Source organism: Chionomys nivalis, chromosome 6 (genome assembly GCF_950005125.1).
Source record: "Chionomys nivalis chromosome 6, mChiNiv1.1, whole genome shotgun sequence".
Classification (NCBI taxonomy): Eukaryota; Metazoa; Chordata; class Mammalia; order Rodentia; family Cricetidae; genus Chionomys; species Chionomys nivalis.
The window spans coordinates 57195791-57220282 of NC_080091.1; the positions used below are offsets into that span (position 1 = coordinate 57195791).

Genomic DNA, 24492 nt, shown 5'->3' on the forward strand with positions numbered 1-24492 from the left:
GTCGAGCAAGAGCCACCCTGAGAGCCTTCTATACTTAGTAAAAAGCCTCTTGGGTTGACTTCCCTCGTCTCTTGGAATGGAAGGGAGCCTTCCCAAGGTTTCTGCAGAGCTGGTCTTCAAGCTTTAGCTCCGTTTGGGGAGCAATTTTAAAGCAAGGGGGGAAGGCAATTAGGTCCCCGCCTCATGAAAGCTTTTAGCCACTGGGAGTCAGCTCATTGGATGACCGGTGAGTGAAGGCCAGGAGAATCTGGAAACTTAGCATAGGTGGTGTGTGCTGCCTGCCTTGCCCACCATTGGCCGCAGGCAAGGCTGAGCTCCTTGATCACGTGAGAGCAGAAGCCTTTTACTCTGGACTCCACTCCACCAGCCACGGGTTGGAGAGGTGCTTGCTGAGCCGAGCCACTCCCTAGGAATGTCTTAAGTCCACCTTCTAGAGCAAGCATCAGCCCTCAGCAGGACCTCTAGGAGGATTAGCTGTCTTCCCCGTGTTCAGCAAGTCCTGTCCTTTGCTGCTGTAGGCAGCATTGGCACTGTGATCAGTCTAATACCTTCCTATTCTTCCTGATACCAAAAAGCCTCTTTGAAAGCAAGGGTGGTTAGCACACTGAGTGCTGTGTGCCACCGGGCTGTAGTCCCATTTTACGTTGGAGCAAATGGGGCAGTGGAAAGCAAGGGGGGCAGAGCAGGGAATTCAAGACAGGCAGCTGAGCACCTGAGATCTTGTCCCATCGTGCAGCACTTCAAATATTAGTTATGGGCACTTAGACACCTGGAGTTGGGGCCGAAAGGAGTAGGCTAGCTCTCTCTTTTAGCAGAGCTAAAGTGAGCCTGTGCCAACACCCACGTCTTAATCTTGGCTCCTTGGCCCCAGGCAAAGCTTTTATGCGCTGATCAGAGGTGGTGTCTGTCCGCAATGTTCAGTACTAGCCCGGGGGCTTGTTCCCAGGGCAGATCTCCGGGTCGCGTTAGAGAGGGTGGAGGTGGCGGAAACTGACCGAAAAGAGCCTTGACAAACCTTAGGCTCTCACAGTAGAGACAGCAGCCCTTTTCCAGGCGTGCCACTCAAGACTTTCCCCAGACAGTCTCGAAATCCTTGCTGGCCTTGTTCTAACTGCCCAGTCCAGACAGGTCTCAGGGCAGAAGCACCTCGAACAATCCTGGCTTTGTTGCGAAGAATCTGTCCCTGAATTTCCCCGTCTATGCTCAGTGTCTAACCTCTCTCCAGCCCGAGAGACCGGAAGGCGCAGGCTCCCGTGGAGGAGTCAGAGGGCAGGGACGCAGCTGGCTGGCTGGCGTTCGCGGGAACCCGCGTGGGAGGGCAGCAGGGGGTTCGAGGCGCGCGGGGCGCCACCGGGGCGCAGGCCGTTCGGCCGTTCGTACTGCCTGCCTGGTCTGAGGTTTCTTCCCGCAGCCCACGAGGTCGCGATGGGCTCATTAAGCCGGCAGGTAGGCAGTGCCCTGGCGGCGGCAGGCGGTCCTGGAATGTGCGAGGGGCGTGATGACAGCGACTGCCTCCGGCCTCTTTGCGCAACACCTTCACTGTATATATACCGGGCTCTCAGCTGCGCTCCACCTGGGTGCCTCCTGCAGTCCCTTACCTGCGAAGGGAGCGCTGGTGAGTACACCGCCGCTGCTACCGCGCTGCCGGCTGCTTTTGCCCTCAAGGACCTTCACTGAGTTATTATTTTTTTTTTAAAGTGACTTCATTCTTATAGACATCCCTCCATGCTGAGCCCAAGATACTTCCTTCACTGCTTCACTGGCTCTGGGCTGCAGAGGAGAAAAATAGAGCATATCTTTCCGATCTTTACTGTCAGGCCGACTCTTGGGTCATTAGGGAGGTGGACATGCCCCACCTGGAGCTTCTATGGTAGCTGTGCCTGAGTGGCGTGGGGTGGGAGCTACCAGGCTGGGCTCTCTCTTTGGGTCACTACCTGTGTGTGACTCACTTCAGGTCCTTGCCATGCAGCTGCCCTCCTGGTGACACCTGGGTATTTTCTGCAAATTGTAGTTTTCTGGTCGCTGGAGGATAAGTCACCTCCAGGGGAACTCAGCCAAAGACTTCTGCCCCTCAGATGTGTGGAGCAGAACCTAGGGTTTGATTTCTGTTCAGGCAGAGGGTACTAGGCAGCTAGGTGTTAGTAACTCTGCAGGAAGAATCTACACTCAGGGTCAGGGAGACCCAGCATGAAAGAGGGGAGTGCCTGTATGGGAATTCAAGCTCCATGGAGGGGAGATGCCTGCCATAGGTGCTGTGGTAATTTTCTTAAATCCCTGCGTTCCTATTTGGGGGCGAGGGTCTTCAGGAGAGTTTTGCGCTAGCCGGGATGGCTCTGTCACCTTGTGTCCCTTTTCTGACTTACAGACTGTAACCTGCCCTCTGTTAGGCGTTTCTGGAAAACCCGAGCCTCTCCTCAGTGGCCATTGTTTGGGATTGGAGACTTGTCTTTCTTATCCTCTGCCAGCTGATAATGGCCCTTTCTGTTTTGTGAGCTTGTAAATGGATGGCAAGAGGGTAGGCGTTGTAGTAGTTTGGGGTGTTCCTCAAGTTGCCCCTCTCTCGCCTCTATTCCAGGCTACCACAATTGTAGCTGCTAGATATAAGCCAGGCACAGGATAAATTCAGGAAGAAAACAGCATTTGGGGAATCTGATTATAGTAAACTAGTTTTCGATAATGATTACATTATGCTTAGGTTTACAAATTCGGGTTTTTTTCACTCCCCCAAACAAGGCAGAATATGGTTACAGGTCAACTACAAAACTCATTTGCAACCTAAGGATTGAACTCAGAACCTTGTCATGCTAGGTAGTCACTATGCCACTGAGATGGAGATGTATCACCAGCTTTTGGCCTTTTGAGACAATCTCATGTGGGTCAAAATAGTCTTGAACCAGTCTTCCTCAGGCCTCAGCTTCCCAAGTGCTGGGATGATAGACTTGTTCTACCACACCTGACTAAAAGTTACTTTAAAATATCATAAATACAAACTAAAATGTCATTGTGACAGTTTGAGGGCCCAAATTTATAGAGATGGGCCAATGCCTATTAAAAAATTAATTACTAGCTGGGTGGTGGTAGGGCACGCCTTTAATCCTAGCACTCGGGAGACAGAGGCAGGTGGATCACTGTGAGTTCGAGGCCAGTGGGTCTATAAGAGCTCCAAAACACCAGAGAAACCTGGTCTCAAAAAGCCAAAATAATAATAATAATAATAATAACTGATGGGCGGTGGTGGTACACACCTTTAATCTCAGCACTCTGGACGCAGAAACAGGCAAATCTCTGTGAGTTCAAGGCCAGCCTGTATACAGAGTTCCAGGCAGGCTCCAAAGCTAGAGAAACCGTGTCTCGAAAAAACAAAAACAAACAAAGCCATTCTCAAGATCTAGAGCTGTTAGTTGTGTCTCCCGCCCCTTTTATGAACAAGGTCTTGCTGTAGCTCAGGACATATTATACATGACAATCCTCCTGCCTCGGCCTTTGCAGTGTTGGGATGTCAGGCATGTACCACAAGCACCACGCAGTGTCTTCCGATTGTGTTGCTACCTCTCCTGTGAGGGAGGGATTTTCCTGATTAAAGGAAGCGAAGGGAAGGCAGCTCTTACCCTCAGTGATTCTAGCTCCTTCATTTAAAGCTTAAGAACTTCTTAGGTCAGCCGGGCAGTGGTGGCACACGCCTTTAATCTCAGCACTCGGGAGGCAGAGGCAGGCAGATCTCTGTGAGTTCGAGGCCAGCCTGGTCTACAAGAGCTAGTTCTGGGACGGGCACCAAAAGCCACGGAAAAACCCTGTCTCGAAAAATCCAAAAAAAAAGAACTTCTTAGGTCTCCAGAGAACATCAGATGCATGGAGTTGAATTGTCTCTGAAGGTATAGTGATTCTCTGAGTAGTTTTTCTGTATCTCAGGTTTCCTTTAGGTACGGTCATAAAGTTGACACCAAAAGATAAATATAAAACCGATCTCTCCCTCTGGAGAATGGTGTTGAAGGTGGTCTCAGAGGTGACACCTGCAGTCCCACTTCTGGAGAGGCTGAGGGAGGAGGATTGCCATAAGCTATATGGGTTATATAGTACATCCTGATTCCCCCAAATGCCGTAAATTAGATGAGTTGCATGACTTAGAACACAGCCCGTAAGGTGCTCAATACACGCCTGCCTGCCAGCACCAGCCACTGTTCTTTCAGTTCCGTGGTCATTCTTGTGCTGTGGTCACACCTGGTGTGAGGAAACAGGACCACTGACCTGGGCCATTTCACGTTTTCATTCTTGGGCCTTGGCTAGGCAAGCTCTAAACACAGCTCCCCCCGTCCCCATCTCCCCGTCAGGTCCTGGATGGAGAGGCCCAAACAATGCAAAGTAAAGAGTGTGGGTGCCTGCCAGGTGCCCCACACTTCCCTGTTTGGTGAGTCCTAGAAGAGCCCAGAAATTTCCCCTTCTGGGACTGCCCAGGAGGAATGAGTTCCTCTTGGCAATGTGTGTGAATGCCTGAAGTGGAGCCAAGAGTGAGGTTCCCATCCAGCTCTGTAGAGGCAGGCCTGGTGTGGGCTCAGGATGTGGGGCACTTGGGATAGCTCTTGCTCTCGCTGGACAGTTGGCACCCTGTTAGATGGAAGGCTTCCCTCCTTGTTGGCTGCTTCTGGCAGGAACGAGAGAATGCAGGAATATGGTGTTACGTGGGCAAGTAGAGAAACCATGGCATCTGGAGGTAGGAGAAACCTTTGGAGCGCCCAACAGCTAAGGCCCTTCCTGCAGGAAGCAGGTTTGGTGCCTGTCATGTCTCTGGGTCAGTGACCTCAGATTGACATCCCATGCTCTGTCTGCCCTGCTTAGGAACTCCTCCCCTCTTCAGGAGGCATACCTGGAGGACTGCTATGTTGGGCAAAACAGTCATTGCAGAATTCCTGATCACTATATTGGGTATTCATTCGGCCACAGGAGTGATTCCTGCAGAGGCCACAGGAGTGATTCCCGCAGTCTTGCTCCTGAGTCCTTGATGAGCCAGAAAGAGGCTCCTGGTGCTTGGATGGGGCCTGGATGGAGCCTTCCCTATCCCCGGCCCCGGCTGTGAGGTTTATGGTGTATGAAGGCTCTGGCTCTGAAAATGCATCCTTGGGTTTACACACACGCATGCACACAGAGACACACTGAGCTGTGTGACTTTTAGGCAAATTTTTTCACCTCTTTGCCTTGGTTTTCATTGTATCATGGAAAGAAAAATTCCTTCTTTGTTCCAATAATGTCATCCCCAGGCAGTGGTGCGACTATAGACTGCTTCCTTGGTTCTCTTTGCCTCGTTTGTCTTTTGAGAGGTCATGTCACGGGGCGTTGCTCATCCCTTGGGATCCTTATTGTGCTCAAGGCTGGCAATGAAATCTTCATTTAGACCAAGTGGGGCTTCAACTAGTTCATGATACCACTCATTTCTCCAGTCTGGGTGACTCTCTTGGGCAGTGCTCAGGCCTCACCTACACTCTCCAGGAGGAATATGACAGACACTATTTTTGAATGATGACATTGAAGCCTAGACCGCTCCTCAGGGCTGGCCATCCTCCACCACAACACTGTCTTACAGCTGCTTGCCAGACACTCTCGTCTCCATGGAAGTTTTATTTGCAGGGACCTGGAGGATCCCTGGGAAGATGACCTGCTCCATTGGCCAATTGTAGAGAATTTGCTTGCTCCAGGCCTAGCCTTAGCTCCAGAGTTCCCGCTGCAGGCTCTGGGTCACCGGGCACAGGAGGCTGGGAGAATGGGGCTTGTGTGTGCACCAGAGCGGCAGAGTGGCATGGCTGGACGGTTGCCAGATGTCCTGCATCTCCTACTTTTAGGATACATACAGTTCCGGGAGTAGAGAGAGCCAGGAATGGCATTTTAGCCAGACATTTTAGGGAGCTAGGGCTGGGTGGACCGTGCTCCCAGATGCTTGCCAAAGCTGGTTGTGCAAAGTGGATGGATCTATGCCTCCTTTCCTGATCTGCCAGGAAATGGCCTAAGTGGTGATAGAAGAAACTGAGTACTGGAATTGCTTCATAGGGAAAGTGTTTATGAAGTGTACTTGAGTTATTGAGCACTGAATAAGGTGGTCCTCCCAAGAAGAGCGCAGGCAATCCATAGAGACAAACTAATAGTAAATGGCACTGGAGGTGGGTGAAGGCAGTGCAGATCTGCCACAGAGGCTAGGGGACAGTCTTCCTGTTTGGGTCCTGGCCAACCATAGAAATCTGATTCTGGTCAAAGAATACACCCTGTAGGTAACAGGAAAATAACAACCCCAGTCACACTTGGCTGCTGTGGAGAAGTTCCTTGGTGGGGCTGTAGTGACATCGGGCCACGGGTTCTAGGGATAACTGCTCTACTCAACACATCTTGGCCAGTCCCACTTGCATATGGCGGCAAGGGACAGCCACCTATCAGGAAGACTCAGGCTCACATTGCTACTTTAGTCACAGTCGACACAGATGGGTTTATTCCCGCGGCAGGCCCTGAATACTGGCTTTTCATTTGGATGCTATGTTCATTTCCCTGGGCACTGGAAGAGAAGTCAGCAGGTTACTGCCCTCTGAGAACTTAGGTTTGCTTTGCGAGGATGAGGTGAGGGGAAAATAATCCCTGTGTTTAAGATTATTAGAATGGGGGGGGGGGTTGGTGGAATAGATGTGGGGGATGGCTCTGCAAATTTCTCAGTATGCCTACAAGAATAGAGAACCCTTTTTGTGAGCCCCCACATAGTTCCTTGGGTAGCCACAAATAGCTCGTTGCAGTTCTAAAGGTTTGTGTATGAATGTCCATCCTGCTTTTTTTAGTTAACGTCTGTTTCACTATACTGGTCTGACATACATCTTGCCAGTCTCCTGCATCAGTCTTCAAATTTCAGGATTGCAGGAGTCCATTGCCTTGCCCAGCTTGAAAGCTGGATTTTGTGTCTATGTGGCAGGGTGATCTGGAGACCAGGTCTCTCCATGTCGCCCTGGCTAGCCTAGGTTGGCCTTAAACTTAGAGATTAGCTTGCCTCAGCCACCTGAGTGCTGAGATTGGTATGAAATTCAGTTTTTGAGACAGTCTCACTGATGTCTTGACTGTCTTTCCCTTTCTTCAAGTGCAGGGATTACACAGATTGCAGTTTTCATGCTATAGCTCCTAGTGATATAATAATCTTCTATCATTTTAGCAAGATACTCCATAGTCACAAGGGCTACAGTGTTCTGAGAAGCCCCATCAGCACAGCTGTCATTTCCATACAGGGAAACAAAAAGACAAAAGAACTTACCCAAAGTCACAAAGGCAGAACTGGGTCTTGAACCCAGGAAGTGACCATCTAAAAATCCAAGTTTCCTCTGGGAGTCTTCAGTCCCTTCGGATATTTCACAATGTTTCAAGACGTAAAAATCAGAGTGAGGATCTTGGCATTTAGTAGAGACAGGGCTGACGCTAAATATCCCTCAGCACACAGGACACCCTCCCCTACCAGAGACCTGCTCGCCCCAGTTGTCAGTGTTTAGGTTAATAAACACTCAGTCCACAACAACACCTTATCTGAAATGTAAATCATATACCAGTTGTAGCCTACCACCCATTCCCAATTCCATAGGTAAAACTGTGCTGCAGGAAGACAAGTCATGTTGCTTCTGCTGCTGCTTACGGTGGGTGAGGCCCCAGCCTGGCAGAAGTGCTGGCTCTCGGCTGCCAGGCTGCTTCTGCGGTAGTTCTGCCTTCCCTTCCGTGCACAAAGCCCGAATAAGAATGTCTATCAGGCACCAGCTTGGCACCGGGCAGCTCTTTGATGCCCATTAAATGTTCCTAGTTATTAGAGATTAAGAGATGTCACAGTGATATGTGATGGAGCGCCAGATGAGTCACACAGTTAGCACGTGCCAGGACTGAGAAGGGCAAGGCCAGTGCAGAGAGGAGGGAGGACCTGGGTTCCGTGCTGGAGCACTGTCTTGTGTGAGGATAGAAGTAGGACTTCAAAGTGGCGGGACTGCACTTTGGGGGGAAGTGCACCCAGAGAAAAGGGACCAGCTGAAGTTAGAATGTGGGGGAAACCATGTAGCCCAACTGTGTAAGGAAGACTCACCCATGAGATGTGGGAGCCACATGAGGGAAGCAGTGACTTCCATTCGGTTGCAGAGGCCCTGGCTGCGGAGGTGGGGAGGCTGGGGGTGGGTGGGGAGGGATGCTTTCCAAAGGGAACCAGGAAATGCTTCCAGGTGAAGCCAATAGGTCTGGGAGGTTTGGGAAGAGTCGGAGATGGCTTTGAAAGTCTGGAACAATGACAGCAAGAGTCAAATAGAAAAGTCCTGCTGAAGGGAACCATGTGTCTTTACTGAAGGACGAAGAGTTAGCTTAGATTGGGGTGAACTTGAAGTGAAGATGTCCATTGGCACCAGCAGTGAGGTTGATAGCCCCACGGAGCAAGTCAAAGACTCCTCCCTTACAAGCTCCTAGTGCAGGAAGCTCGGGTTGGAGCCATGAGTCAGGCTGGAGCTGTGAGTCAGGCTCTTCCTCCCTGCCTCATGTGCCCAGGAAGTGTACCATCTACTCTTTTCTGTGTGAGGTGAAGCAAGACATTCACTTACTTTGTGCTGGACCTTCAGTCTGAGCCGTTTCGCTCCTGATGCGGACTCAGACGAATCCCTGTAACTCACCTCTTCACCCAGGTGTGTCAGGAGACGTGCTGAGACCAGGAGTCCATGATTTGGCAGGGACGAGGGATGAGGTATCTTCTCACTATATTGTCCCAAGTTGGTCTGGAATGCTCAACCTTCCCACCGTTGGCTCATGGATACTAGGGTCCTTGTGTGTTCCCTACTTGGCATTAATTCAGGGAGTGTTGTACAAAGCCTCCCATCTGAGAGCTCCTTTTCTCCTGGCTAATTACCATGAGGTCACACAATGGAGCAGTGGGGTATGACAAACCTATTAGAAATTTATTGTCGTTTGTTGCTGTTTTTCGTGTCTTGGTCTTAGCCGTGTTAGACAAGTGTTGTACCAGTGAGCTAACTCCCCAGCCCACTGTGTGTGAGCAATCATGCATGAGTGCATGCGTGTGTCCTTCTCTTAGCCCAGTCTGATCTGGAACCCCCTGTGTAGCCAGGCTGGCCTCAAAATCACCACAAATCACATACCTGGCTAGAGCCAGCTCTTTTAACCTGTAGTGGGATAGATGCGGACGTCCCACCTGATTCTGAACCCCATGGAATGATTCTGGATTTCAATTACAATGTTGCCTGAATCAGGACAAGTATGCTCCTATTCATAATAAAGAGCACTTGCCTGTGTTTGGTTTTCTTTACCACCGTCAATGATCTGCTTTCTGTTATACCTTGATCTGCCTTCATTAGAACACACTTCCCTGGTTTTTTTATTTTACAAATCTGTAAATGACTGAGCAGGAGATACCTTCCGGTCTGTGTTGCCGTCACTTCAGTGAACATGTATCGGGCCTTTCTGTGGGCCAGGCAGAGCTTCGGGCCCTAAGGGTGCCCCTTTCTTGGTAGTGCCTGTCCTTCAGTCGGCAGGAAGTAGAGGTCAGTTGGACCCTGGTTCTGGGAACCCTCTCAGAAAACTGATCAGGATAAGACAGGTGTTTCTGAGCGCTCGTGTCCCTCCCCTTCTAATTCGCATAAGGGAAATAAAGGAGTTGGGCGAAGATGCGGGATGAGTACCCGAGCCGTGGTGCCTCCTGCCTGCCCACAGCATCCTCTCCAGTATGGTACATCTTCGTCTGGAGATACGCTCCTTCTCTAGTCCAGGCTTCCCTAGAGCTCCACTAGAGGTCCACTAGGTGACCAAATGGCCTTAGAGGAAATATGCTGATATTCCATTTAACCTTTTTACTGACAGTCAGTATATAAGCAAAATTCTTGCACCTTTGGAAACTGCAGCTTATATTGCCTCTGTATTGCGAGTCCAGATGCAGTTGGTGGCTATTCAAACTTTGCTTTGGGCCCGATCTGTTCCCATTTACGTAGGGCATTTGCTGGCTCATACTGACCTCCCTGGTCCCTTGAGCGAAGGGAATGCATTGGCTGATCAGCTTACTCGCCAAATGTATGCAGTTAGTCAAGAATCTTATGAAGCTGCAGAAAAAACTCATAATCATTTTCATCTCAATGCTGGATCTTTAAGATTTCATTTTAAGATATCTTGAGAGCAAGCCACCGATATTGTTAAAAAATGCTCTCTGTGTACAGAACTTTTAACTGTTCCCCATTTGGGAGTTAATCCTCATGGTCTTGCTTCTAATCATTTATGGCAAATGGATGTCACCCATGTTCCTTCTTTTGGGCGTTTGCAATATGTTCACGTAACCGTGGATACATATTCTCATCTTATTTTTGCTTCAACTCATACAGGAGAAAAATTACAGGCTGCTCATACTCTGGTCCAGGAGCAGCTAGAGTCAGGACACATAGTGCCATCCACTTCCCTGGAATACTTCTATTTTTGTTATTAAGAAAAAGTCTGGTAAATGGAGGCTGCTGCAAGATCTTAGAGCAGTAAATGATTGTATGGAAATTATGGGGACAACTCAACCTGGGTTGCCTCAGCCTGTGGGTATTCCTGCAGTTTACCATCTTTTAGTTATTGACCTGAAGGATTGTTTTTTCACCATTCCCTTGCATCCAAAAGACTCTGATAAATTTGCTTTTAGTGTACCATCTATAAATTTCAAAGAACCATACAGGCGCTACCAATGGGTAACATTGTCCCAGGCTGGCCTCGAACTCATGGCCATCTGCCGTGCCACAGGCTGCTGAGTGCTGGGATTACAGTGTGAGGCAGCGAACCTCGCTATCGCCGTACAGTAGATTACCTTCCGCCCACACCACTTACTTCGCACATCTTGAATTGCTGATGAGGCTGAACTCTTAGCTGTTTGTACTTCCTTTTCTGTGAATCTTCTGTTCTTTGGATTGTTTTGCTTCTTCGTGGTGTCAGCATAGGCGGCAAACGGTGGCCAGCCAGGTGAGCTGGCACTGTAACTGAGAGGGGCATTGTGGAGAAAATGGGTTATGAGGAAGTCTCCGCAGGGGCTGGAAACAATGCGGCTCTGATAAAGGGCCACTGATCATGGCAGGGTGACCCAGAGATAGTTGTGATTTATCGGCCCCCCATCTCATAGCTCAAGAAGGGTGAAGCATTGTCCCCATTCCACAGTGGAAACTGATACTGAATCCTCAGGACACGGAAGGGTCCTGAGGCGCATCCACTCGTGAGTGGCACGGTCACGCTTTTGCAGAAGACCCAGATGGTAGGGAAAACAGGCTGTCAAGGAGTATGTACGTCTCTCACACACTTAGCATAAGTGGATGTCGAGACCACTGGCTAGGGGGCTGGAGAGATGGCTCAGTGATTAAGAGCATTGCCTGCTCCGCCAAAGGTCCTGAGTTCAATTCCCAGCAACCACATGGTGGCTCACAACCAGCTGTAATGAGATCTGGTGCCCTCTTCTGGCCTGCAGACATACACACAGACAGAATATTGTATACGTAATAAATAAATAAATAAATAAATAAATAAATAAATATTTGGGGCCGGGCCGTGGTGGCGCACACCTTTAATCCCAGCACTTGGGAGGCAGAGGCAGATGGATCTCTGTGAGTTCGAGACCAGCCTGGTCTACAAGAGCTAGTTCCAGGACAGGCTCCAAAACCACAGGGAAACCCTGTCTCGAAAAAAACAAAACAAAACAAACAAACAGACAAACAAAAAATAAAGACCACTGGCTGAGGCTTGGTGCTTATTTACGGTTGAACTTGCCTCGGTGCAACTAGCAGATGGGGTCCGTTGGTGTATGCATCTTTCCTGTCTCCCGTTCCTCAGCAGATTTGTACAGCATGGCTTTCTCTCAGGCAGCTGTCACACGAGTGGATGCATCCTCAAGCTCTCTCTTTTCTTTTGCAGATCATGGCTCCTTGGCCCGAGTTGGAAAATGCCCAGCCCAACCCCAATAAATTCATCGACGGGGCCTCAGGTCCACAGTCTAACATAGCAGTCAAGGACAAGGAGCCCAGCCAAAGTAAGTGCTCCTTACCAAGTGGGGACAGGCCCCATGCGAGGACCCACCGAGACTCGGCTCTCATTCCTCACGGCCTTTACTACTTGTTTGAGCAGATGAAAGTGGGGCTCCTGTAACCAAGATTGAGCTGCTACCCTCCTATTCCACCGTGGTCCTAATAGAGGAGCCCATTGAGGGGAATGACCCCTGGGACCTGCCTGAACTCCGGGACACTGGGATCAAATGGTCAGGTAAGAGGATGCCCAGCATCCAGCAGGGACCAGCAAAAAGTACCCAGCCAGCCCAGTGTTTACCTTTGTGTCACATGTAGAGGTGATAATTAGGGAGCCCTTTGTTCCTTCAAAGAACCAGGGACAGAGGCCATAACAGATTCAGCATATGCTGATGGGTCATGGGCTCTATAAGAGCTGCGGAGAATACAGCCAGCAAAGCTGAGAGGAGCAAGAGTTTGCTTCTGCTCCAGGTGTGGGATTATGATCAGCAAGGGGCTCAGAGGGTGGTCAGAGGGAAAGGGAACCGAGTCAGAGAGGTAAGAGGTAAGCTATTGTAGCTTAGCGCGGGGTGTCTGAGGCTGGGGAATCAACCAACTTTGCAGCTTTGATTCCAGGGCTTATCTGTGCTTGGCAGTGCTTTATGGAACCACTGCCTATGACCCTGCACCATGTGGCACATGCTCTTAACTACTCACTCCCCCAACACCCCCCCCCGCCCCCCGTGACATTGTGGTTCACTTAAACATCCATTCTGGTCTGCTGCTTCTCCCAGCACAGCACAGCACAGCAAGCTCCCCCTCCTCTGATTCTAGAAACACTCAGGAAGGTGCAATGAAATGCATCCCATAGAGAACTGGCAGGAAACCAGGCCACCCTGCTTCAAGGCCTTGGTACAGAAGCCAGTGGTGGTAGAAGGTGGAGTCATGAGCTCCCTTGCCAAACATTTTTGTTCCAGCTGGGAAGATTCTAACTGTGCCTTCTCTCCCCCATATCCCCCCAGAGAGAGACACCAAAGGGAAGATTCTCTGCGTTTTCCAGGGGGTTGGGAAATTCATTCTTCTCCTGGGCTTCCTCTACTTGTTCGTCTGCTCCTTGGATGTACTTAGCAGCGCCTTCCAACTGGTTGGAGGTAAGGACCCTGGAGGACTTGGGATGGAGGTGGGTTATTCTCGACTCCTGAATTTCATGTCAGGTGGGCGCAGCTCACAGGCTCTCATGCCTCAACATGGTTGGGAGTGGGTGAGGGCAAACGTGAGGGAGCAGCTCACACTTCCCCATCACGGAGAAGAGGACTGGAACTTAGTGGCTCAGGTGGCTTAAGCCAGGAGCCAGGGCTGGAGCTGATTTCAGCTATCAGTCCCTTCTATTGTACCCAAATCCTCTCAGGAAATTGCTTGACTCCTTTTATCTGGGGCTCCCTGCTGTCTAGAGTATGGGCCACAGCAAGTAGGCGAGATCAAAGCCTGCTCTTGCTGAGGAGAGCCCTCCCCCCCACACACACACAGTGGATACCTTCCCTGGACTGAGCCCAGGACTGGTGGCCAGTGTGTCAGAACCCCAGAAGTGTAATGGCCATGTGTGCTTAGTTAACTTTGGACTCTTCGTGGGTGACGAAAGAGAGATAGCACCCAGTCTGGAGAGTCCTTCCTAAAGTCCCTCCCATTTGTCAGAGGGGACCAAGGTTCAGAGGTCACTAACTAACCAGACTTAGCCAACCTGTAATGAACACAGTGAGGATTCCAGAGCTCAGACCGGGGTGACAAGCCTCTGGAGTCAAGTTCTGCTTCTTTTGCTGCCTTAAACTAAAAACAGAAATTTTTTAAAAAATCTATTTTTTTTTTAAATTTTGTTTTTCTAACTTATTTGTTTGTTTATTTTTTGAGATGGGTTTTTCGGTAGCTCTGGCTGCTCTGGAACTCCCTATTTAAATCACACCGCCTCTACTAGGAATAAAGGTGTGCTCCACCACACCCATTCTAAGCCGGTTTTAGGTCAGGGTCTCACTATTTCTAGCTGGCTTGGAACTCACAAGTTCTGAGATTAAAGGCGTGAGTCACCATGCCCAGCTGAGCTGACCCTTTTGACCTGAGAGATGTAGGGTGAATGGTAGGTCAGTTGTTAGGGGCTTAAGAGGTTTAAATTGACCTTTGGATGTGGTAAGTTTCCCTGAACCTCGGGAACATTCATAAGGGGAATGGCTTGTGAGCAGGATTATCGGGCTAATTTACATCCAGTCCCTCTTGAGGCATCCGCTTTAAAATGGGCTGGGGAAGGATTGAGGGTCACATAGACACTCCCAAAGAAACCTAGAATTCAATGAGCCAGGCTCAGCTGGAGGTCTAGAAATTAGGGTTTATGCTAAGCCCAGTTCTTGATCAGAGAAGCCTGGAAAAAGGCTGACTAGGGGCGTGCAAGGTGGGAAGCTGTCCAGGGATAAGAATCATGGCTGAACCAGGTCAAAGACATGGAACGGGAGGCTCACGGTTACAGAGCTTCCCTCTCAGGACCACGCAAGGGGAAAGAACATGAAACACGACCCACAGCCCAGTGGAGCTCCCACTGTGGAGTGGGTTCCCACTTTCTAAGACAACAGGCCCCGTGTGGACATTAGGACTGGGTGCCGCCACCCCCACCTATCCATCCTCACACGATCATCACTTTTCCTCCAGGGAAGATGGCTGGACAGTTCTTCAGCAACAACTCCATCATGTCTAACCCTGTGGCCGGGCTCGTGATCGGGGTGCTGGTGACCGTCATGGTGCAAAGCTCCAGCACGTCTTCGTCCATCATCGTCAGCATGGTGGCTTCGTCGTGTGAGTTGGACCTGCTCTAATTCTCTCTAGGCCGGGTCACAATTACCTTCCTGTCTTTTTTTTTTTTGTTCTTACGCCAGTCTTTTAGCCAAAATAAATTAGAATTTTTCTACATTGAGAGCAGGAGGGTAACCTAAGCTGCACGGCACAATGTCTCGTGAACCTTTGGGCCACACACCATACAGTGTTCTTGTCAACTCCTAGACTCACTCACTCCCTTAATCACTGATTCCTGCAGTCCTGTGAACTGGCTCGAGCTCTGTCTTAGGGGACAGGGGATTTCAAAGCTAGGCCCATAGGGCTTCAGGGGGTCAGCTAGTGCCCTAAAATTGCATTCAAGATTAGGGACCATGCAGATTCATTTACTTCCCCCCCATGGATTTTAACAGCTGTGTACTGTTATGTATGCCCGCTTCCCCTCGCAATAGAAGCTAAGAACTCCTTTCTAGAATAATTAGCTGCAGTCAATACATTCATCCCACTTTAGGGGTTGGGTGGAACATGGCTCAGGCTGTCTCACGGTTCTTTCCTGCTCTTCAGTGCTGACCGTGCGGGCTGCTATCCCCATCATCATGGGGGCCAACATTGGAACCTCCATCACCAATACTATCGTGGCACTTATGCAGGCAGGAGACCGGAATGAGTTCAGAAGGTAGGCGTCTTAGGGCAGGCTTTCTGCCCACCGGGTCTGTTGTTGGCGTCAACGCTTTTATCTAGTCATGAAGGTGTTCTTGGTAGTTTACTCTGAGCCTCAAGAGTCCAGCGAGGGCTGGGAATCCTAGGTGATGAAAATCTACTTCTTGATCTGTAGAGCCAGAACAATAATATCCAGCACCTGGCACTGCATCAGGGTACATGAAAGGTAAGCACTAGCTAGACATGCGCTGCTGGGTGGTAGCATTAAACAGGGCCAGTTGGGGCGGGCTTTACTGTCTCACTTAGTCATAGATAATTATAACTCCCTAAAACTTCCATTTTTTGCTGTCTCAACTAACTACCTCTTTACCTGTAAGTTGTTGGCATAGGCAAATATGACGTGGAAGATACAAAAATAGGGCAGCCGGAGCCAGGCAAAGGGAAACCCTCTTAAAACGTTAACGTGCGTATTAAGCGTGTTTCCCAGCATTTCCAACCAGCCATAGACTCTTACCAGAGCTTATTAAAATACAAAAGCAGTTTCCAGCATGTCTGTGATGCCATCGTGGTGTGGCCAAACAGCTGACATTGCAGTAGGCTGTTGGGAGACAGCTCATATTTGTCGTGTCTGCCGGGGAATCGGCTATCACAGTGGTCCATCTACCTGCGCCACCTCATTTGGTTCCTGATGACATGTCTTGATGGACGTGATAATGCACATTAAGGCAGGCACTCTCTAATTTGATCTCCTCATCAAGCCAGACAGCCTTCTCTGTTCCCCATCATATTCATCTTGATGCCAAAGGCGACAAAGTGCTGTCTTTGGCTGACACAGCCAGGATTCCAGTGAGGTTTCAATTCTGGACATTTGGGGCTCATCTTGTATTATTTACATTGATTGCTGCCTCATAGCCTATGGAATTAGAGGCCTAAGACCTATACCTAATGCCTATATGTATATATAGGCACACACACACACACATTACTGACTTAGACTACTTTCCCATACATATTGTTATGTTTTCCATGACCAATATTGGTTGTGTGTCTGACATCCTTCTCAGAGGTTTGGATTATTGCCTCGGATATATATAATAATTACTGTATCAAGTGTTTATAGGTCTCTTGTACATTTTACCGAGCACCACGAAATGTCTGAATCATTTTCTCTTTCATCAGCAGTATATGACAGTCTCTTAAATTGCCTTCTCCAGGATGAATGAGAGTAGCTAATTCCACAGAGCAAACATTGGAACTTGCAAGGTGCTTCTTTGACCAGTGAAATGAAATTTTTCTCATTTGCTTATCAAGTGTTCCTCTCTTGAAGGAGAATGTCATATACCAAGTGCATATAAAAAGAGTGTCATATACTGAGTATGCCTAGTGGGATGTATTTTCTGACATGGAGATTTTTCTAGAAGGAACATTTTCCATTTTCATTGAGGAAAAACCTATGTCAGTGTTTGGATTTTGCCTGGCTTTGTTTTAAAGATAGTTTCTTAATTTGTAAGTTGTGTGTCTCACAATTTTGAGAATCTGAAGGTGTAGAATTCAGGGACTGGTAAGATGGTTCAAGTACTTAGTGTTCTCCAGATGGCCGGGCTTTAGTTCCCACTGCATGTGGTGGCCCACAACTGCCTGTAGGTGAAGTTTCCAGGTTCTGATGGCCTCCGTTGTGGTACACATGCGCTGAGGCACACACACAGGTTGTAAGATTCTGATTGTCTGCCCCACTGCTCTCCATTTTTCAAGGGTCAGGTTGCCTTCCAAGCAGTTTAAAGTGGAAGAGGTGGCTCAGTGGTTAAAAACAACTGTTCTTGCAGAGGAACTCGTTTTGATTCTAGTCACTATGGTGCCTCTCAACTATATATAACTCCAGGACAGGGAATCTAACAGGCATGGATGTGGCGTACATACAAGCATGCAGAGATAGCCTTCATAATAATTTATGATTAGTGTGTTTGTCTATATATGTATGTACCATATGCATGCCTGCTGATTCAGGAGTTGTGGGTTCTTGAAATTGAACCCAAGACCTGGAAGAACAGCCAGTGTTGAGCCATTCTCCAGCCTTAAACACTTGGGAAAGGAGGGTTTGGGGTGGCTTGATGCAATTCTGCTAACCAATGGTCGTTAGGATTCTAGCCCTCACATACTGTACTGGTTGACAATGCCCTACTAAACCAACCACCTGTGTGTACTCGGGTGGAAGACAACAAATACAATGCCCAATCGTCTGGCATCCCCTCACTCAGAATATAATGTTGGTGGTGGCTTCTATCCCTCAGGGCATTTGCGGGGGCCACTGTCCACGACTTCTTCAACTGGCTCTCTGTGTTGGTGCTCTTGCCTCTGGAGGCCGCCACCCACTACCTAGAGATCTTGACCAACCTTGTTGTGGACACCTTCAAGTTCAAGAACGGAGAAGACGCCCCAGACCTTCTGAAAGTCATCACGGATCCCTTCACAAAGCTCATCATCCAGGTATGGTTAGTACAGCCCTCATCGCAAGAGGCCAGGGGCCGGAACACAAGCTTAGGTAGTTTTGTGAGTGTCAGCTTTATTTCCTTGACATCAGCCTGGTTTGCCCGCTGTTGGGTTAGGGACTGATCGGTGATGGGCGCTTCTGCATGAGCATTTGGGGCCACGTTCTTCTCATTATTGTCAGCACAACTTATTGATAGTTACTGTTCTTCCCACCTGAGGCCAGTCATGCCCTCTGGTCCTTGGTGTCTGTCTGTCCTAGATACCAATAAAGGGCCAGCTGGGACTTGAACTTTGGCAGCAGGTATCCACAACCTCCTGACTATCAATGCCCTTGCTGTACAGTCTCCCTTTGAGTATCTGCCAATCTCTAGGGGATAATGATATTCTCTGCGGGAGGTTAGGATTGGGTAGTGGGACTAGAGATCTTCGCATACAGTGTGGGTACATTGGCTCACAGTCACAGCCCTCAGTACATCCAAGGTCCTCCGACACCCACCACATCCGCCAGGCATCACTGTCAAGGGTGTGCTGACCCTTCTTCCCTGTTCCCCTCAGCTGGATAAAAAGGTCATCCAACAAATTGCCATGAGTGACCTGGAAGCCCAGAACAAGAGCCTGATCAAGATCTGGTGCAAGACTGTAACCAATGTGGTAAGTGTCAGCAATGTTGCTGGGCAAGCGGCGGGTGATGGGTGAGTAGGTGTGCCACCCGAAGGGTTCAAAAGCAGCAATCAGAAGCCAGTAGAGGAAAGAAATGAGGCTCTTGGGAGTTGAATCTGACCACCTCCTTTCAGGGAGACAGCTGCCTTTGCTTCACTATTAGGGACACACTCCTTGGTCTGGGACAATGCCTTCTCTCTCACAGAAGGCTGATGGGTTTCTGCTGCCTCTTGGCTTTTGTTCTAGAGACTGTGAAGTCTCTGTCCCACAGCACAAAAGCAGGCAGCAGGGGCATCTCGACTTTCCAGGTATTCTTCCTGAGGACGAATGCATACTGTGGCTCTCACGTAGAGAAACTTGCCCAACCTGCTGTGCGGTCTGGGTGTGGCTCTCCGTTAATTCTTGGGTGGAGCGTGTGTGTGTGTGTGTGTGTGTGTGTGTGTGTGTGTGTGCACGTGCACGTGGACGTGCACACACTAAAGAAAGGCTGGTGATAAAATAATGAAGCTGAATTTTATCCCAGTGGTTCCAAGTACCCTTCAAGGGGTAGAGGCACCCCTATAATAGAGCCCTTGCATGGCCCCACTCCGTTCCTACTGTTGTTTCCTACCATGGATACTTCCCATGTTTGTCATGTAGACTCAGATGAACGTCACCATTCCCTCACCTGATAACTGCACCTCCCCTTCACACTGCTGGACTGATGGCGTACAGACCTGGACCATCTTGAACATCACCCATAAGGAGAACATTGCTAAATGTGAGTGGGAGGTAGCTGACTGGCCACCTGGGGGGTAGCCTAGGAACCTGACCAGCAAAGCTTCTCTCGGAGAGCCCAGTGACTACAGGAGAGAGGGGGAAGACTAGCCTAGGCCTTCTGGCGACTCTACACCACCTGAAAGTCTTGTGAGGGGATTCTGCTGTGCTCTTTAGTATCCCTTTGTCAGGAAGTCAGGATAATTGGTGGCTGCTTTGACAGTGTGGGGACTATTCACTCAGAGTCCCATCTGAACAAGGCACTGAGCCTGCCTGATGCTTCCCTCTTTTAGGAAGACTTTCATCCATTTAAATTAGCCGGAACCCCAATTCTTCTCTGTCCTACCACCATGAATGCTGAGCACTGAGTATCTTGAAACAGTGTGATTCTTTCCATAGAATAGGCAAACTTGTTTTGCCCCTAACGCTCTAGTTGCTACCTGTCAGTAGAACTGTGGTTCCCAGGATGTGTCACAAAGAACGTCTCCAAATGCTTTGTAGTAAAAATCACTTGGAGACCAGTGGTAGAAGAATCGGGCTGGACACCTGCACCTGCCCATCCCAAGCAATGACTTAAGGACCTCACTTCACCTTCCATTCCCAGGAAGTGCAGCTTTTACACGATTCAAGTTCAGGTCTGGTGGTACCTGCTTGTTATCAGAGGAGGTAGAGGTAGGAGGAAGATCAAGCTAGTCTTTATTTTGGAGACCAGCCAGGACTATACCACCAGATCCTATCTCAAACAACAAAAACCAGGGGCTGGAGATATAGCTCAACCATTAAACTCACATCCCACTCATGCAAAGAACTGCAGTTCTTGTATCAGGTGGCTTACAACCACCTGGAACTATCCTGATATGGGCACAAGCACGTGCATGCGCGTGTACACACACACACACACACACACACACACACTTTAAAAACGTTTCTGTAAAAACAACAAGCAGCATTGTCTCAAGGCAAACTTCAGAGAAGGACATTGTTAGCTTGAGCTCCAATGTGTCTAGTTGCCACTCAAGATTGTTCCATGAAAAAGAACAGTTGCCAGTCTTCCCAGATAGGGTGGCCCCTGCCCTCCTGACAAGACTTTTTGTGTTTTTCCAGGCCAGCACATCTTTGTGAATTTCAGTCTCCCTGATCTTGCTGTGGGCATCATCCTGCTTGCTGTCTCCCTGCTGGTCCTCTGTGGCTGTCTGATTATTATAGTCAAGCTCTTGGGCTCTGTGCTCAAAGGACAGGTGGCCGTTGTCATCAAGAAGACCCTTAATACTGGTAGGCTCAACACTTCAACCCTGTTCTGGCCTTTTCATCTTGCAATTTTCTCTATGTGGAACTCATTCTTAGATCCACTGAGCTACAACGATTAAGCTGCTATTTTCCCCGGAAATTCTCTGGAATGTCCTGTGTAGGTCAGGGAGGGGAACAGGTACAGGCTCCCCTTGCAGGGTGGGCCAGGACCTGAGAAAGAAGCAGCGGGTTGGACCTTCTCCTGGGTAGGACTTCCATATGCCCCAGACTACCATGTCACCCCTCAGATCTCAGTGTGGCTGTCACGAGAGAGCCCTGCTCTTACGTATTTTCCAGAACCAGGGGCCCAATTCTATGCATACAGAGTTCATAGCTTATCTCTGAGTGCAAAATGATGCCAGACCAGGCTAGGGAAGGGGGCGGTAGTTTCTAACTCCACCTCTGTCATTCTGTGTTTGTCTGACACTCAGCCACAGCCTTGGCATCTATGTGAATTTGCAGGATGACCTAGATTAAGGAAGGAACAGATCATGTGTGGAGTTCAACCCTTTGCCCTAGCCTCTGCTCCTGGGTCCTGAGGAAGTGCCAGTCAGGCCTCCCCCCACCATGTCATTGTGGCCATCCCCAGGACCTGTGACATTTCTTCTTTCTCTGTCTTCCAGATTTCCCCTTTCCCTTTGCCTGGTTGACTGGCTACTTAGCCATCCTTGTGGGGGCAGGCATGACCTTCATTGTGCAAAGCAGTTCCGTGTTCACTTCTGCCATGACACCACTCATTGGTGAGTTTTTGCCCTGGGTCCTCCTTCCGGTCACCTTTGCCTCCTCTCGCTGTTACCCAGGCTCATGCCCTGTGTTCCGTCCTTGCGCACTAGGTATTGGAGTAATCACCATTGAGAGGGCATATCCACTCACACTGGGCTCCAACATTGGCACCACCACCACCGCCATCCTGGCAGCCCTAGCCAGCCCAGGAAGCACCTTGAGGAGTTCTCTCCAGGTCAGCACCTGCTCCTGGAATCTGGGTGGGATACAATCCATCTGCGGTTTTGCAAAGCAGTGGTTTTGTTTTATTTTGGTTTTGGAGTTTTGGGTCGATCTCATGGAGCCCATGTTGGCCCCACCTTCATAAAAAGTGGCCATGAGAACTCCTGTCACCTCCTGTGTCCCGGGATTCAATGGCACACAAATACCCAGGATGCAGACTATTTTCTCATGAGAGCCACGCCTTCTATGTTACATCCAAAAGGCAGAACAAAGATACTGGGAGAAGCCACAGGGAGCCAAGTGTGAGGGCAGTCAAATCTGTGGGTTCATAAGAGGCAGGCGTTTAAAACAGCTACTCTTCTGAGACACTAAGCTCAAGGCATGGTGAAGCAGCAGGCAAGGCCATGCTAGGTGGCACCTTCTGACCTGAAAGCTCAGCTATTCAGAGGAGTCACTTGCTTCCTGTCCTTCCATTATCTCCAGACAGTTAAGCAAAGTGTTTTCACAGAATGTGTATAAAATCTGCATGGGCCCAGCTATCCACGCACTAGAAAGACATTGGGCGACTTCTGTTTCCCTCCACCTCCTCACCTCTCCAACATCCTCAATTTCAGATTGCCCTGTGCCATTTTTTCTTCAACATCTCTGGAATCTTGCTGTGGTACCCAATCCCATTCACCCGACTGCCCATCCGTCTGGCTAAAGGCCTGGGCAACATCTCTGCCAAGTATCGCTGGTTCGCGGTCTTCTACCTCATCTTCTTCTTCTTCCTGACCCCGCTGACGGTGTTCGGCCTGTCTCTGGCGGGCTGGCCAGTGCTGGTGGGTGTGGGCGTGCCCATCATCCTGCTGGTGCTCCTGATTGTGTGCATCCGGATGCTGCAGTCCCGCTGTCCTCGCATCCTGCCTCTGAAGCTCCGGGACTGGAATTTCCTGCCCTTGTGCATGCATTCTCTGAAACCCTGGGACAACGTCATCTCCCTGGCCACCACCTGCTTCCAGAGACGTTGCTGCTGCTGCTGCCGCGTCTGCTGTCGTGTGTGCTGCATGGTGTGTGGCTGCAAGTGCTGCCGCTGCAGCAAGTGCTGCAGGAACCTGGAGGAGGAGGAAGAGGAGCAGGATGTCCCAGTCAAGGCCTCCGGGGCCTTTGAGAATGAAGCTATGAGCAAAGAGTTCCAAGATGAGGGCAAGGGCCAAGCGGAGGCCGTGGGCATGAAGACCATGTCCAATACTACAGTGTTCTAGAGGGACCTAGGAGTCAGGGGCGGCCAGCTTAAACCCCATGAGATCCGCTACTCCTGCATGTCTTGCCACCTCACCAGGATTCCTGAGGAGGAGCAGAGTTGACATCAACTCTAGCTCTCCTACCAGAGTTTCAGCCTATAGGTGAATCGGACTTGTCTTGTCCCCTGCTCCCCAAGGGCATCTCCCCTCGCGGAAGACAGTCACAGAGAGTGAGACTGTGAGCGTGGCCCCACAGATGACAGACGTCCATGCCTTGCCTAGAATATGCTGGTAGAGTAAGACTGTCCTCGCCCAAAGGGCGAGCGTTAAAGGAGGCATTAGGGAAGGTTCTGGAAAGGGCCTATGTACGAGTATATGTAAATAGCTGTACAAAGCTGACCTTTCTTGGTATAAAGCTTCATCCACATTTTTTTCTCTTTACCAAAGTCTGCTCCCTCTCCCCAGTAGCTCCCCCTAGGTGTCCCTGCCTCAGACCAGCCAGCCAGTTCAGACAAAATGAAGCCATTGTTTGGAGCTCATATTGAGCTTTTCTAGTTTACTTCCCAGGACAATCCATTCTTCAGGGCTGTCCAGGCCAAGCAGTTGCCCACAGTACCCTCATCTTGAGCTTTCTAGGATGGAGGTCAGACCTGGCTAGGGGTCCATGACATGTGGGGTTTACCCTCTGGTTTGCACGCCTGCGGTTCTCCACTGGACTTACCCAGAAACAAACTGTGAGGCGTTGTGGCTGTCGACTAATGACACTCTCGGTCAGACAGCAATATTCCTGATGGGACCCAAGCCCTCCCTCTTGCTGCCATCTGGGGTCATCTGCCTGTGAAGGGGCTGTTCATCCCATTTCTTTTTTGCAAGAGGACTTTGTGGGCCAGCTTTTAGTGGTCATTTCATCCAGCCGTGCTCCCTCCCACTCAGGGATTCATGTCCTCTGTAGGTGAGCTTTGTCCTGCCTCCCTCCATGCCTACAGAGCGCCGAGGGAATCCTCAGGAGATTGGGAGTAGCTAGATGCCTTCAATCATGATGAAGCTCAGAGTCTGAGGGTGACTCTGAGCGAAGGGCGGGCTCCTGTTCACACCAGATAACCTTTGCTGTGCCTTTTAGAGCCCCGCCCCCTCCCTGTTATTTCTACCACAGCTTTTCCGCCATCACCCCTGCTCAGCTTGACTCAGGAAGTCGGTGTGGCTGTACCACAGGACTGTCCTCCACATTCTCAGCACACTCTTCACCGCCTGAGCAGGCTGGGATGCCAAATTTGAGCTCTTCTGTAGACCTTCTTAAATAGCCATTTATGGCATATTTATAGCCATGCACCTGTACAGAATACTTCATAAGTTATATAGTAAATAGCGATTTATTTTATAGTGTCTCATTTGGGAATGAGGCCGGGTTTTATGTACTGTGAAGAACAGAAAGAGCACCTTTGTATATTTTGTAATACTGCCTTTAGTCACGCCTCTGAGGCCATGCCACCCCCTTCCCTCTGTAAATATGTAAGTTACACCGCAGGAGGTGGCTTTGCACTCTGCTGATTGCTTTTTTTAAAAAAAAAAAATGGGATCCCTGTACTTTTGTTAACTGTATTTTTTTTACTGGTTGAGGGAAGGGAGAAATAAAAGAATCACCCCCCCCCCCCAAAAAGTGTGTTGCT

General features: G+C 49.6%; 1 protein-coding gene across 1 annotated transcript; it reads left to right on the forward strand.

Moving 5' to 3' along the window:
- The first annotated feature begins 1557 nt into the window (after window positions 1–1557).
- Window positions 1558–24474, forward strand: Slc34a2 (solute carrier family 34 member 2). Its single transcript, XM_057773107.1, has 13 exons — window positions 1558–1615; window positions 11911–12025; window positions 12121–12255; window positions 13019–13147; window positions 14688–14831; window positions 15372–15483; window positions 17756–17951; window positions 18510–18605; window positions 19254–19374; window positions 20475–20642; window positions 21281–21397; window positions 21491–21615; window positions 22217–24474. The coding sequence occupies exons 2-13, from the start codon at window positions 11914–11916 to the stop codon at window positions 22844–22846; spliced, it is 2085 nt and encodes a 694-aa protein (XP_057629090.1). The 5' UTR covers window positions 1558–1615; window positions 11911–11913; the 3' UTR covers window positions 22847–24474.
- The last annotated feature ends 18 nt before the right edge of the window (window positions 24475–24492 follow it).

What these genes read in the sequence shown, in the direction of transcription:
- Slc34a2 (XM_057773107.1), top strand. Translation starts at nt 11,914, where the DNA reads ATGGCTCCTTGGCCCGAGTTGGAAAATGCCCAGCCCAACCCCAATAAA. An exon ending in GCAAGACTGTAACCAATGTG is followed by an intron (nt 18,606 to 19,253) that starts GTAAGTGTCAGC and finishes TTTGTCATGTAG; the next exon opens with ACTCAGATGAACGTCACCAT. An exon ending in CAAGAAGACCCTTAATACTG is followed by an intron (nt 20,643 to 21,280) that starts GTAGGCTCAACA and finishes TCTGTCTTCCAG; the next exon opens with ATTTCCCCTTTCCCTTTGCC.